At 40.9% G+C, this 13,988-nt stretch overlaps 1 protein-coding gene across 1 annotated transcript in view; it reads right to left on the minus strand.

Annotated features, from left to right (window-relative positions):
* Nucleotides 1–13,988, minus strand: part of LOC309561480 (myomegalin-like) — a 429,425-nt gene that overhangs the window by 324,522 nt on the left and 90,915 nt on the right. Inside the window, exon 4 of the mRNA XM_082265423.1 lies at nucleotides 9,976–10,113. Coding sequence (XP_082121549.1) covers nucleotides 9,976–10,113 — 138 coding nt within the window. The remainder of the gene's footprint in view (nucleotides 1–9,975; nucleotides 10,114–13,988) is intronic.

Raw genomic sequence — 13,988 nt, forward strand, 5'->3', positions numbered from 1 at the left:
CATGTGCTATAAACAAAAAAAGAGCGTAAATTTTGCAAAAATAACAATATTTTTCACATTTTTTTATATGAAATTCCCCAAAAAAGAAAATGTAAAAATAAAAATTTTTTAACATTTTCGGCCAATTTGTTTTATGCTACCTATGTTTGGTAAAAAAAAAAATCGCAAAAAGCGTATTTTGATTGGTTTTCGCAAAAGTTATCGCGTTTACTAACAAAGGGAAAGATTTTTGTCATTTTTGGTGTTTTTTTTTTAACGCGTAATGGCGGCGATCTGCGATTTTTTTTTTCGGTACTGCGACATTGCGGCAGACAGATCGGACCCTTGACTGACATTTTTGACACTTTTGGGGGTACCAGTGACATTACTGCAGTAATCAGTGCTATACATATGCACTGTTACTGCAAAAATGACACTGGCAGGGAAGGGGTTAACTTTATTGGACAGGGAGGGGTTAAGTGTGTCCTAGGGGCGTGATTCTAACTGTGCAGGGACATTGCTATTGGTGTAAAAGCAAAGATCAACAGTTCTACATAGTAGAACTGTCTGATCTTCATTTTTACACAGGGAGAACTGACAGGCGGCTTGTTTACATAAGCCGCTCTGTCTTTCTCCCTTCACAGGAGCGATCGTAGTGTGACTGGCGGACATCGAGTCCGCCGGTCACACGCACTGACTTGTCTGTGAACGAGCCGCGGCGGGCGCGCGCCCGCCCGCCCGCAATAGGCTCGCAAGTCAGTGACAGGCGAGTGACGTATCGATACGTCACTCTGCCTGGCCGGGGCTGACCGCCGCAGTATATAGTCGTGCGGCGGTCGGCAACCGGTTAATAACATTCACTTACAATATAACTTGTATTAATTGAACTGTATATGCTAGAATATAACTTTATATTCGGTACTAAGGTACTAAGTACTACTACTCTTCTAAGCTGTCAGCACCCAATACAAATGTATTCACAAAAATATCTGTATATGTTATAGTGGTTTGTGTGATTTGTGAGAAAGTAAGCCATAACATTTGTATTATGTTAAAGAAGATTCTTTCTAACGGATTATAAATTTGAGTTATAACAGTATTTAGTTTTGGTATCAAGAGATTTGGAAAGGAATTGCCCAATAAGAGCCCCAAAATAATGTTAGAGTCCAAAGTTTTTATTGATAAAATTAATTCATAGCAGAAAAAAATCCACCATGTTTTCAGGGAACCAAACACATTTCCCATTCATCAGGGCTACAAAACAAGTACAAGTACAAAGGTCAATCAAGCTGTTGAAATGTTTCTAAAATTGTTTCCTTGTAACAACATGTAACAACAGTAAACGACTTTGGCATTCTGTACACTGAGTATAGAACTCCACTAGAATTGTAATATCCTGCTCATCTCATTCGCTGACTGATTTGCCAAGCAATATTGTTTTCTTATTACAACACTGGACCGATTTAGTGATTTTCACAGATAGACCCTCCCACTCAGCGTTTAAAAAATGACTGCAAGAATTAGGAAGAACTTGCTATGCCTTTATCGAAAACCTACAGCCAGCAATTCGATCTTGCATGCCTCCAGTTTTTATCCCAAACCTCTGTTGATGTCAATTGCTTATAGTCAATATTTGAGCACTAGGAGGAATTGATCCTATGGGAGATTCTTTCAACAAGAAGCCTATAAATTGAGAGATTGACTCTTAGAAATAGGATACACCAAAACATACCTAAAGAAGGCTTATAAGAGAACAGTACAGAAAACAAGGAATGAGCTTTTGTACAGTACAAATATTTAAAAAAAGGGAGAAAATCAACACAAATAACGCAATAATTATTTTAAAATTTTCCAATCAACACTCTAAAATTAAAAATATTGTGCAAAAATATTAGCACTTGTTATCCATGGTAAATTTGTACCACCTAATCCCCTGATAATGTTAAGGAGAGCCACCTCCAAAAGAGATTGTATCATACAAAGTGAATTTAAGGGTGCAAAAAGAAGAGATCATTGCAAACATAAAGGTACCTATATATGTGGGGTGTGACGATATTGTAGGTACATGCACACTGGTTCCTTTATCAAACTGCCCAATGGACAAATCTTTAAGGGATAGCACTACGTCAACTGCAAGACCTGTGGGGTGGGGTATCTTATGGTATGTGATTGTGGCTCATTTTATGTGGGCTAAACCAAGCTTGAATTCTGAAAAAGGGTCTACATATTCACAGTATGCAACCCGCAATCTGGAATTACCACTGGGCAGGCATATTTAGCCTTGTATCGGATCCATCCCAGCCTCAGAGGAGGGGACTGGAGTAAGCTGCTCCTCCAGAGAGAGCTGAGGTGGACCTATCATCTAAAAGCCACCATTTTCCCAGGCCTTAATGAAGCAGTGAATTTCAAGCTCTTCACCTCAGGAGGGTTGGAGAAGTATCTTAAAATTGTGCCTGTACACCCTCTTCAGTTTTCTTTCTAATGATCAATTGCTATTTGATGTTTGTTTTGTCCATGAGATCTCAACATTGACTCCCCTATGATGTAACATGCTTGCAGATCCCTGGGATCTTACGCGATCGATTAGACCCAAATTTTATTTTTACAATTATCTTTTTTTTTTCACGTGTGGGCATGTGTTGGCAGATGCACATTTGGCAGCACCTGGCACGCACAGCCCGCATCGCCCCCAGTCCTTCCTGGTACCTGGGGCCATGTTGGCTACTCTTCTGCTGGCTCATTGTTAATCTGAGGGTTTGGTTATGTCCCTCTGTGGGGCGCTTCCACTCCCTCATTTCCCTTCTTGTTGCCTGGCAACATCCAAGCCAGCCTTCATGTGTGGCAATGGGCCCTTGGCATGTGACATCATCCCACACACCACGCCACCACCCATGGTGGTGGCCAGGGCTACACTGTGCCCCGGGACTCGAGGGACCAGTCAATGGCTATGGACAGAACGGGAAACACGGTGCACACGTAGAGCCCCCGCCACACACACCAGGGGGAGGATAGCACTACTGCACCACCCTATTTTAAAGCCTGGGCCTTTGTGGCCAAACTGACCCACCACTGCATGCACAGAGGTAAAGGGAGACACCTCTGGTAACAAACTTTGATGTCTAGGTAAGCCATTATTATTTTGTTGAATTTTGAATACTGCATAGGGGTATTGCTTGTACTGTTGTGGTCTGCACATCCAGTTAAGGATAATTTTATTTGACTTGTAGATCTACCTGTGGACTGCCATTATACCCCTACCTGTTTCAGGGGACCCTGCAGTACCTCTGCATTGCCTAAAATAATTTTTAGTGCGTACCATGGACCTAAATATACTGGGTATGAGATCTACAATGTTGCACTTTGGACCTTCACATATATACTATATTTTCTACTACCATTTACTTTTGTATACACCCTATTTATATCCTCCCTTTTATATTCGATGCTACGGGGTCTCAGTGCTTGATGAGCTATTTCCACTTAGTTCATAGTTCCCACCCATCCCTCCCTTACCACCTCAGGTGGAGTTTTTTTGATTGTGCTGGCAGTCTTTCCATTTTTGGTTTTTATTGATGTGATCGATCACCCCAAAACTTAGAGGCACTCTGTAAGTATTGTTTTTGGACCTACCGTCTGCCATACACATTGTAATATGATGCCTATATGTTTTTTGGTTAATTTGATATGACTTTCATTCTTAGACCATATTAACACCATACTGTAGAGATTTACCTGAGGAAGGAGTCTTGGAACTCTGAAACACGTCAGATTGCCAATGCAACTTCTGCATGCTGATTCGAACAGTAATACTGTGTAATTTTGCTATCAGCAACAGCGTACCAATATTTTATCATGTATAACTTTTGATACTTTTTGTATATTAAAAAATATTTTTTTCTATGAATAAAACTACAGTTTTTTTAAAATAAGTATATGCTTCCCCCCTCACCTCCTAGTTAGCCTGCATATAAAAAAGATAATACCTATTTTTTAGTCTGGTCACATGATCAAGCAGCTGCGGCTCCCCTTTATATGGTAGAACTCAACAATGGCTGGGAATTCTGGATCCATGACATCACCCACTAGCTTCCATTGCCCCTCTATTGTCAGCATTCCCTTCCCTCCCCTGCAGTAGACTCTCTCAGACACAGGAGAGTTGGGGATTCTAGATCACTTGACCAGACCGGACTGGATTAAAAAAGGGGATTACGCTGACATTTTTTATACCAGTTATGCAGCATAGGTAGCAGGAGCGGGAATGCAGCATTTTTTAAGAATAATTAATGCCTTGTGTGAGGACTCTGGCAAATTTAACACGGCATGGCAATTTTGCATGTGCACCACCAGTCAAACTCATCATTCAAGTCAATAAAAGCCTGCCTGCTCGCTGTTTGTTAGAATGGAACTTCAACTTTGGAAATCAGTTAAATAGGAGACTTTAGTTCTGCTTTAAGAAAAAATTAAACAAAATGCTTTGCTGTTATTTTTTCAATAAAGACCAAATAAAGGTTCAGTTGGGCCTCAATCATTAACCAGGTTGGGATTAACCTATGCACCTGGACTCAACTGCATAAAAATAGCTTGATCACTTTTCTATTGTATTTTAAATTTGTTCCCAATCCTCCTCAAAAGTATTTTTTTAATTTGCGTAGATCTGCATCAACTGTCTACTTGGTAGCATAGAGTATCAGAGCAAGATAAGTCCTGCGGCATAAATATTATTATAACTCAATCCCAACTCCAGCTCAAACGTGATCATTTATTATAGGTACTTATTATAAGTACTCACCAGTTTACACAGCACTTTATATATTATAAATTTTCAACAGTCCCTGCCCTCATGGAGCTTACAATCTTATGTCCCTAATTTACACTCATTCATACACATACTAGGGCTAATTTAGACAGGATTCAATTAACATACCAGCATGACTTTGGAGTGTGGGATGAATCCATGCAGACACAGGGAGAACATGCAAACTCTGTGCAGGTAATGCTGTGGCTAGGATTCAAACTGATGACCCTAGTGCTGCCAGGCGGAAGGGCTAACCTTTTAGCAACTGTGCTGCCCATTAGAATAGATAATATACAGAACTTCTTCAACTTAAAATGCTTTCTCTATCCTCAGTGGGGAGGCTGGCCCCAACACTCAATCTTAGTAAAAGTGCAAGTGTCACTGGGACAGAAAAACTATAACTTTTTCTGAATCCTTTAAATACATACAACTTACCTAGAGAGGCTATTTTTGTCAACAAGGCACTTGAAAAGAGTTCCTATTACTTTCTGTGTAGTCACCAGGACAGAAAGAGAAAGCACCTTAATGGGATTATGCCGATAAATCTTTTTAGCAGAGTGGGGATAAGTTTTATTGTTGTCTGTGTTCCTATTAGGAGGATTCAACTTCTGTGTGGTCAGGGCAGGAAGAGAAGAAAAGTCTCCCCAGATGATACATAAACAGCAATAAAACCTGCCTAAACATTCTATCAAAATTTACATTATTTGGGCAGTGAAGTATTTGACTCCCTAGACCAGTGGTTCTCAACCAGGGTTCCGTGAAACCCTGGGGTTCCTCCAGAGATTGCTAGGGGTTCCTTGAGCAATGAGCAATTTCTGCCTCTCAGATAACTTCCCCCCTGACACCATTGATCTTTTTAGCTATCTGGAAGAAGGTAATTCTTCTCAATATCCACAAGTGTAAGGAGCATTCATTCCACTGACCATCACACTAATGTATCATGAGCTGTAAATATAGTCATTTTTAGAAGGGGTTCCCTGGGACCTGAAAATTATTTCAAGGGTTCCTCAACATTGAAAAGGCTGAGAAAGGCTGCCCTAGACTCTTAACTGACTGACAGCAAAAGCCTTATCACAGTATGAAATCTATTCATAAAAAAATTGCATAGCAATTTGGCCAGTGAACATAAATGTACACATACATCGAGAATGTGGCAACAAAAATTAAAAGTTATTAGGCTATTGCCTTTTTCTGGCTGAATGATTTAATTGATTTAAAATGAAAAATACCATATCTGTCATATCTATAAATGGCAGGATTTTTTTTGATGTTTAGCACCTTCTAGTGGCCATGTGCAGTGTTTTTTGTTTAAACACCTTGTTAAAGTGGAGTTCCACCCTATTTTTATACTTACCTCCATCTTCTCGCTCCGGGTCACCTGAAAAAGAAATGGATAATCGCATATTTTTTTTTTTTTACTTACCTCGTAGCGAAGAAAAAATACTTACCTTACTTCCTTCTTCCTCCTTCCTCGGCCGCGGCCCGTCATCACTTCCTGGCTCTGCAATGATTCCTGGGAGCTGAACGTCATAGCTCCCAGGAATCATTGCGCCTGCACCGGCCCCTACGTCAGTTCCGGGTCGCGCGCGTCATCCCCTTCTAAACAGCTTCTGGGCATGCCCAGAAGCTGTAGAGGGATGACGCGCGCGACCCGGAAGTGACGTCGGAGCCGGCGCAGAGCATCGTGGGACCAAAGAAGGCGGAAGAAGACGCCGAAGGGGATCTCGCTGGCTTCAAGCTGCCCACATCTGAGATGGCAGCGCTGGACAAGACGTTTGCAAGGTAAGTATTTGTCCTAACAGGTAAGTGCAAGCCGGGACAGATCAGAGGCTAGCCATTGTGGAATGTACTAGCCCTGACTGTCCTGGGGGTATTAAAAAAAAAAAAAAAAATCCAGGGTGGAACTCCGCTTTAACCACTTAAGCCCCGGAGGATTTGGCTGCTAAAGGACCAGGGGTTTTTTTGCGATTTTTTACTGCGTGACTTTAACGGACAATTGCGCGGTCGTGCGACGCTGTACCTAAACGAATTTGACGTCCTTTTTTTCCCACAAACAGAGCTTTCTTTTGGTGGTATTTGATCACCTGTGCGATTTTTTGATCACGCGCTATAAACAAAAAAAGAGCGTAAATTTTGCAAAAATAACAATATTTTTCACATTTTTTTATATGAAATTCCCCAAAAAAAAAAGTAAAAATCAAAATTTTTTAACATTTTTCGGCCAATTTGTTTTATGCTACCTATGTTTGGTAAAAAAAATCGCAAAAAGCGTATTTTGATTGGTTTGCGCAAAAGTTATCGCGTTTACTAACAAAGAGAAAGATTTTTGTCATTTTTGGTGTTTTTTTTTTTAACGCGTAATGGCGGCGATCTGCGATTTTTTTTTCGGTACTGCGACATTGCGGCGGACAGATCGGACCCTTGACTGACATTTTTGACACTTTTGGGGTTACCAGTGACATTACTGCAGTAATCAGTGCTATACATATGCACTGTTACTGCAAAAATGACACTGGCAGGGAAGGGGTTAACTTTATTGGGAAGGGAGGGGTTAAGTGTGTCCTAGGGGCGTGCTTTCTACTGTGTAGGGACATTGCTATTGGTGTAAAAGCAAAGATCAACCGTTCTACATAGTAGAACGGTCAGATCTTTACTTTTACACAGGGAGAACTGACAGGCAGCTTGTTTACACAAGCTGCTCTGTCTTTCTCCCTTCACAGGAGCGATCGTAGTGTGGCCGGCGGACATCGAGTCCGCCGGTCACACGCACTGACTTGCCTGTGAACGAGCCGCGGCGGGCGCGCGCCTCGGCGGGCGCGCGCCCGCTCGCTATAGGCTCGCAAGTCAGTGACAGGCGAGTGACGTACCGATACGTCACTCTGCCTGGCCGGGGCTGACCGCCGCAGTATATAGTCGTGCGGCGGTCGGCAACCGGTTAAAAAAGAAGCAAAAACGTTTCAATGCAGTACAAGCCCATATGTGGGGAAAATTGTATGTATTTCAATGAGCCCACTTTATACCATTTCCAATTAAAAAAAAAAGTGGAGCATGCTGTATTTTTGAACATGAACCTATTAGAACACACCACAAATGGATGTAATTGCAACACAGAAAAAAATGCCACAAAATGCACTGAAAACGAGACACAAGTACATGCATATGTAAAACTGTACAGACGGGTAAGGTGCCAGCTGATTGGAAAAAAGCCAACGTGGTACCAATATTTAAAAAAGGGCAGAGATATATCCCGGGTAACTATAGGCCGGTCAACCTAACATCAGTAGTCTGCAAGATTTTGGAGGGGATGTTAAGGGACCACATACAAGACTTTAGTAATGAAAATGGTATGATTAGTAGTAATCAGCATGGATTCATGAAAAATCGTTCTTGCCAAACCAATCTATTAACCTTCTATGATGAAGTGAGCTGCCACCTAGATAAAGGTAAGCCTGTGGATGTGGTGTATCTGGACTTTGCGAAGGCCTTTGACACCGTTCCCCACAAACGCTTACTGTTCAAACTAAGGAAGGTAGGTATGGACCATAGGGTGAGTACGTGGATAGAGAACTGGCTCCAGGGGAGAGTGCAAAGGGTGGTGATTAATAGGGAGTTATTGGGCGGGTGTGGAAAGTGGGGTCCCCCAGGGTTCTGTCCTGGGGCCAATCCTGTTTAATTTATTCATAAATGATCTAGAGGAGGGGATATCTAGTACAATCTCGGTATTTGCGGATGATACTAAACTAAGCATGCCAATATCTTCAATACAGGATGTGGAAACCTTACAAGCGTACCTGAACAAAATAATGGGGTGGGCAACTACATGGCAGATGAGGTTTAATGTTGAAAAATGTAAAGTAATGCACTTGGGTGCCAGAAACCAGAAAGCAAGCTACTCACTAGGGGGGGAACCTCTGGGTGAATCTAAGATGGAAAAGGACCTGGGGGTACTGGTAGACAACAGGCTTGGCAGTGGCATGCAATGCCAAGCCGCTGCAAGCAAAGCCAACAGAATACTGGGATGTATAAAAAAGGGGATTCACTCAAGAAATAGAGATTATTCTCCCTCTCTACAAGACTCTGGTCTGGCCACATCTGGAGTATTCTGTCCAGTTCTGGGCACCGGTCCTCAGGAAGGATGTGCTGGAACTGGAGAGAGTCCAGAGAAGGGCAACAAAAGTACAGCAAAGAAGAGTACTCTAATGTGTGTGGGGGCTATGTACTATAATGTGTGTGGGGGCTATGTACTCTAATGTGTGTGGGGGCTATGTACTATAATGTGTGTGGGGGCTATGTACTATAATGTGTGTGGGGGCTATGTACTATAATGTGTGTGGGGGCTATGTACTATAATGTGTGTGGGGGCTATGTACTCTAATGTGTGTGGGGGCTGTGTACTCTAATGTGTGTGGGGGCTGTGGAATCTGATATGTGTGTGGGGGCTGTGGACTCTGATATGTGTGTTGGGGCTGAGGACTCTGATATGTGTGTTGGGGCTGAGGACTCTGATATGTGTGGGGGGCTGAGGACTCTGATATGTGTGTGGGGGCTGAGGACTCTGATGTGGGGGGAATGGGGGTTAAGGCTGAGTACTGTAATGTCGGGGGGGCTGAATACTGTAATGGGAAGCTGAGGACAATGTGGGGGAGCTGAGTACTGTGATGGGGGGCTGAGGATAGTAATGTAGGGGAGTTGGGTTCTGTAATGAGGGGATAAGAAGGGTGTTGATGTTAAGGGGGTATGATAACACAAAGGGGGGATCTTGGTGAAGGGAAGGGAACTGTGATGTGCAGTGGACAATGTGGAATGGATGTAAGGATGGGATTGTGATATGGGGCTCAGTGTCACAGGTAGGTCAGCTCATTCATTTTATTGGGCTGCACTACCCATGAGAAATGCAGGAAAACAAGTCCCTGACCCTTTTTTTAAATTGCGCAGCACCAAGCTGTGCTGAAGTGTGGCGTGTTCCTCTGCGGGCCGGGAACATGTGCAGTTTCACCTGCATTCCCCAGCTGCAGAGATGGGACCGCCTAGGAGAGGGTGCTGTAATGTAAAGGATCTGAATCAAATCACAAACATGATTCGGACCTCCGCTAGAAGAAGATTTTACTAAGCGGACCTCCATGAATTTTGAATTAAGTACCCCTGCATTAGAAGAACATATTACATTTTTCATTATAGGCCACTTATTTTTCCAGAAATACCTCAACTGTGTCCTGAGACTCCTGTAATTTTTCTTTAAGCGTTCGAATCTCCATTTCAGCCTTCTGTAGCATAGAAACTTGTTTCTCAAGTAAAGCGCCATACTGGTTTGCATCCCGACTTTGTTTTTCAACAAGATTCTGGAAAAAAAAAGTGAAAGTGTTGTTGACATTTATTTTCAGTAGAAAAAATGTCCCGTTAGAATGCAACTAACAATATATATTGTAACTAATTCATTTTTTTTTTAATAAAACAGCAGCCACAGTGCCATTCACTGGGCCATCAGCCACTGATCACTTTCTAACAGCATACATATGTACTGGCACAGTGGGGATTTTAAAAAATAAGGTCAACAAATTATGAATATATTTAAGTGTATCTTAGGCCTTTTTCACACTTGTGCGACTTGCCCTGCGACTTGGGACTGCAAAGTCGCATGACAAGTCGTACCCCATGATTTCCAATGAGTATCATTTATATATGTGCGACTTCAAGTGTGACTTCACCTTTGATTCGTTAGCGTTTCTTACAATTCTACTTCCTCCTCTACTCTTCCTTTCTCTGTTGGGGTCCCCCAAGATTCTGTTCTTGGATCTCTTCTATTTTTAATCTACACCTCCTCTCTGGGTCAGCTGATAGCCTCCCATGGCTTCCAATACCATCTCTACGCTGACGATACCCAAATCTATTTATCCACCCCTCAGCTCACTCCCTCAGTCCCCTAACCTATTACTAGCAAATATATCAGTCTGGATGTCACACCACTTTTTCAAACTCAATCTATCCAAAACCGAACTTATAATTTTTCCTCCACCACATGCCCTTTCCCCGGATCTCTCTGTCAAAATCGATGGCACAACTATTAGCCCATCCCCGCATGTCAAGGTCCTAGGTGTAGTCCTGAACTCTGAACAGAAAATAAATATAAAAATAATGTGCCAGAAATGTAGTTTATCCCCAAATTCCTGTGTGAGCTAACAACACAATATCTCTCGAGCTCTAAAATCCAAAGCACGCAGTCCTAGTCCTGCCCACTAAAGTTCTGATGGATTACAAAGCACACAGTCCTCTCATTGCCCTCCTCCTCATCTACATAACCACGTAGGAAGTTATCAGCTTACAAGATTTCTGGCAGAATCAACAGGTTTTATTTATTTATTTATTTTTTTTGCACCTTTTGAAAACATAACACAGAACATTTTAAATGGTATATTAGCAGACCAAAGACAGCAAATAAGAGTATTTGTAGTTGCTGACTTTTAAACTTTTTAAAAAAATTAATGTAGTTCCACTTTAAGAATGCACACTTAAATATTTTTTAAATTAGATTTTAGTGTCACTTTAATATAACATTATTTTGAAAAACACTACAATATAATAGTAGGGGTGATAAAAAGATTAAAGCAATGTGGCAAATGCATGCAATCATGTATCATGTACTGATTAATGTATTCTCTACAAATACATAAAATCAATTGAATACTGAAAAATGTAGCGGCTGGGGGGGGGGGGGGGGGGGACAGACACACTGTGCAGCACAGCATCATGTAACTCCAAGCAGGACACACAGTAAAATGTAAACTGACCACGCCAGCACAGATCTGCTTTTGTGTTTGGCGTGTTTAGTTTAAGTTAGGATAGAAAGGGGACTGGGAAGATTCACCCAATCAAAGTAAGAATAAGAAAAGCTGGATTTACTGGCATATACATAAAAACACTAACATCTATTTTCAATAGTAAGTTAGAGGGTAACATAAGTTGGACAATTGTCACAGCATTACGTCTCACGGCAATGGAAGACATTTTACAAAATAAATGAAAGGGAAAAAAAATCAGGGTAAACATGTAACTATAATGTATAAAGTTAAATAGCATTTCATATTTGCAAAATGCACAAAATAACATACAATCTTTTAAATACCTTGGAATGAAGTGGAATATAGTCTTCATAGATGTTTTGCCACAAGGCAAATAGGTCAGTTATCATGAAGTCATCACAGACCTTAGAATATGCGACAGTGCTATCCAGCAAACCAGTCATTGCATTTGACAAAGTTGTGTCGCAGCCAGTAAGAATGTTGTTTGATTTTAAGACCATGCTGTTTTTTATAGGTATTCTGCTTCCCCTTGGGCTATGAACTGGTCTGTAGTATAGCATTTTAGCAAGATTAAGTGCAACTTCTAACTTATTTCCTATGGTTACTATGTTTTTTTCCTCAGCTTCTTGCATACTGAATACTTGATCTTTGGTTTCAGTAAGAGATTCAACTGAATGGTCTGAAGGCAATTTATCCAATCCATCTCTGTCTACTATGTTGACATTCGCAACCTCACAGTCTGATAATGCGCTAGTACCCATGGAAAAATGCCCATAAGCAATATTCTGGACAATCCTCCTTGGTACTTTACAAACTGCTTCATAGTCAGCATCAGCTACTCTTAAAGAGGAACAAAAATGGCATTTTCGTGGAAGAGTCCCAGTACTCACATTATGTGAACAATTCTGTATTGCTTGGCCATATTCTTCCAATTCTGTCCAGTATTCAGAACCAGAATAAGCAAAGTCCTCTTGTAAAAGAGCAGAGTATGAGCATTGGATATCTGTACGATTTAGATTTTTAATTGTGTTGTGCACAGATTTGGCCTCCTGACCATCTTCATTGTTGTTCTTCCTATACAGACTAGTAAGGCAATGTTTAAGCCTATCCTTCTCAGAAATTAGTTTCTGTAATTTCTCAATAGAGAGAGCTTCAATCCGTGCAATCACAGTGTCAAATCTGAAAAAGCGTTCCAGCATAAAAGCACATTTACTGCAGACAAACTCAGCTTGACCGTCACGTAAGATCTCCTTACCCAGAACATGTGATAAAAGAACCTGAAGATTTAGTTTGGCAGCTGTATGAAAAATCCATCTTCTCTGATTTCCACAAAGCTCCCTTCCACAAATTCTGCAAATCTCTTTCATAATTAAATCCAATTTTCAATTTGATGTATAGAGCTTCTCTCAGATTAAACAGGAATGGCAAGCACACTATTACAAACAGTAATTGGCTATCATTTAAAGATATAAATAATAGATGTAACCATAAGGCAGTAGATAAACTTGGGTTCAAGTAATTTATTTTAAATGTTTCAGTGTTAGTTGTTAGTAGTTTGGCAGTAACTCAAATGTAAAAATTAATCCGTTGTTCTACTTTCTCTTCAGTTAAAGATCAATTGAGCTGTAGTGAAACAAAGATAACTACATTTTAGAGTTTAAAATAACACATTTTACAAATTACATATATACCTATAAACACATCATAAATTTTCATATACTGTAAATGTTATATTAATATACTCTGCTTACTACAAAACCCTTAATGTGCAATCCTTTCAATATCAATAACATGTGGCTTTATTCAGAATTGAGCAAACACAATAAAACTAGCTGTCCAAGAAGTTACATGCTAACCCATCATGATATATGAAAGCAGTCTGATAAAGTACTAGTGTACATAGACAAATGCCCATATGGATGTTCAAGAAAACACAAGACTTGGCCAAGGTCTTTATAAAAGACCAAATCTGCCATGTCAATGGATCAGCAATATTTAAATCTGAAATTTAAGTGCCACATATTTGAGTCTGAAATAAAGTTTCATGTCAAACTTTAAATAGGTACAAGAGCCAACGTGTTTCAGTGGATAGATGTCGTACCCTTCATCAGGGCTGATCAAGTCTAGGCATACCATCCCCCAAGCCTCAGCAGACGATCCATACACACTGGTGTCAGGAGGGGAACTGTGACGTGTTCAGAAGGGTTCTCGTGTAAGGAATGTAGACAGAATGCTGAGTTTTGGGTGTGTTATGCCTGGACTTGATCAGCCCTGATGAAGAGGGTGACATCTGCTCCCAAAAGTGCATTTGTACCCAGTTATTGTTTGAAATAAAACTTCATTTTGGACGCAAATATTTTAGCGTGACACTTCAATTACAGATTCAAATATTGCCTCCACAACCAGAGGTTAATATA

Source organism: Pelophylax lessonae, assembly GCF_965119305.1.
Source record: "Pelophylax lessonae genome assembly, chromosome: 8".
NCBI lineage: Eukaryota > Metazoa > Chordata > Amphibia > Anura > Ranidae > Pelophylax > Pelophylax lessonae.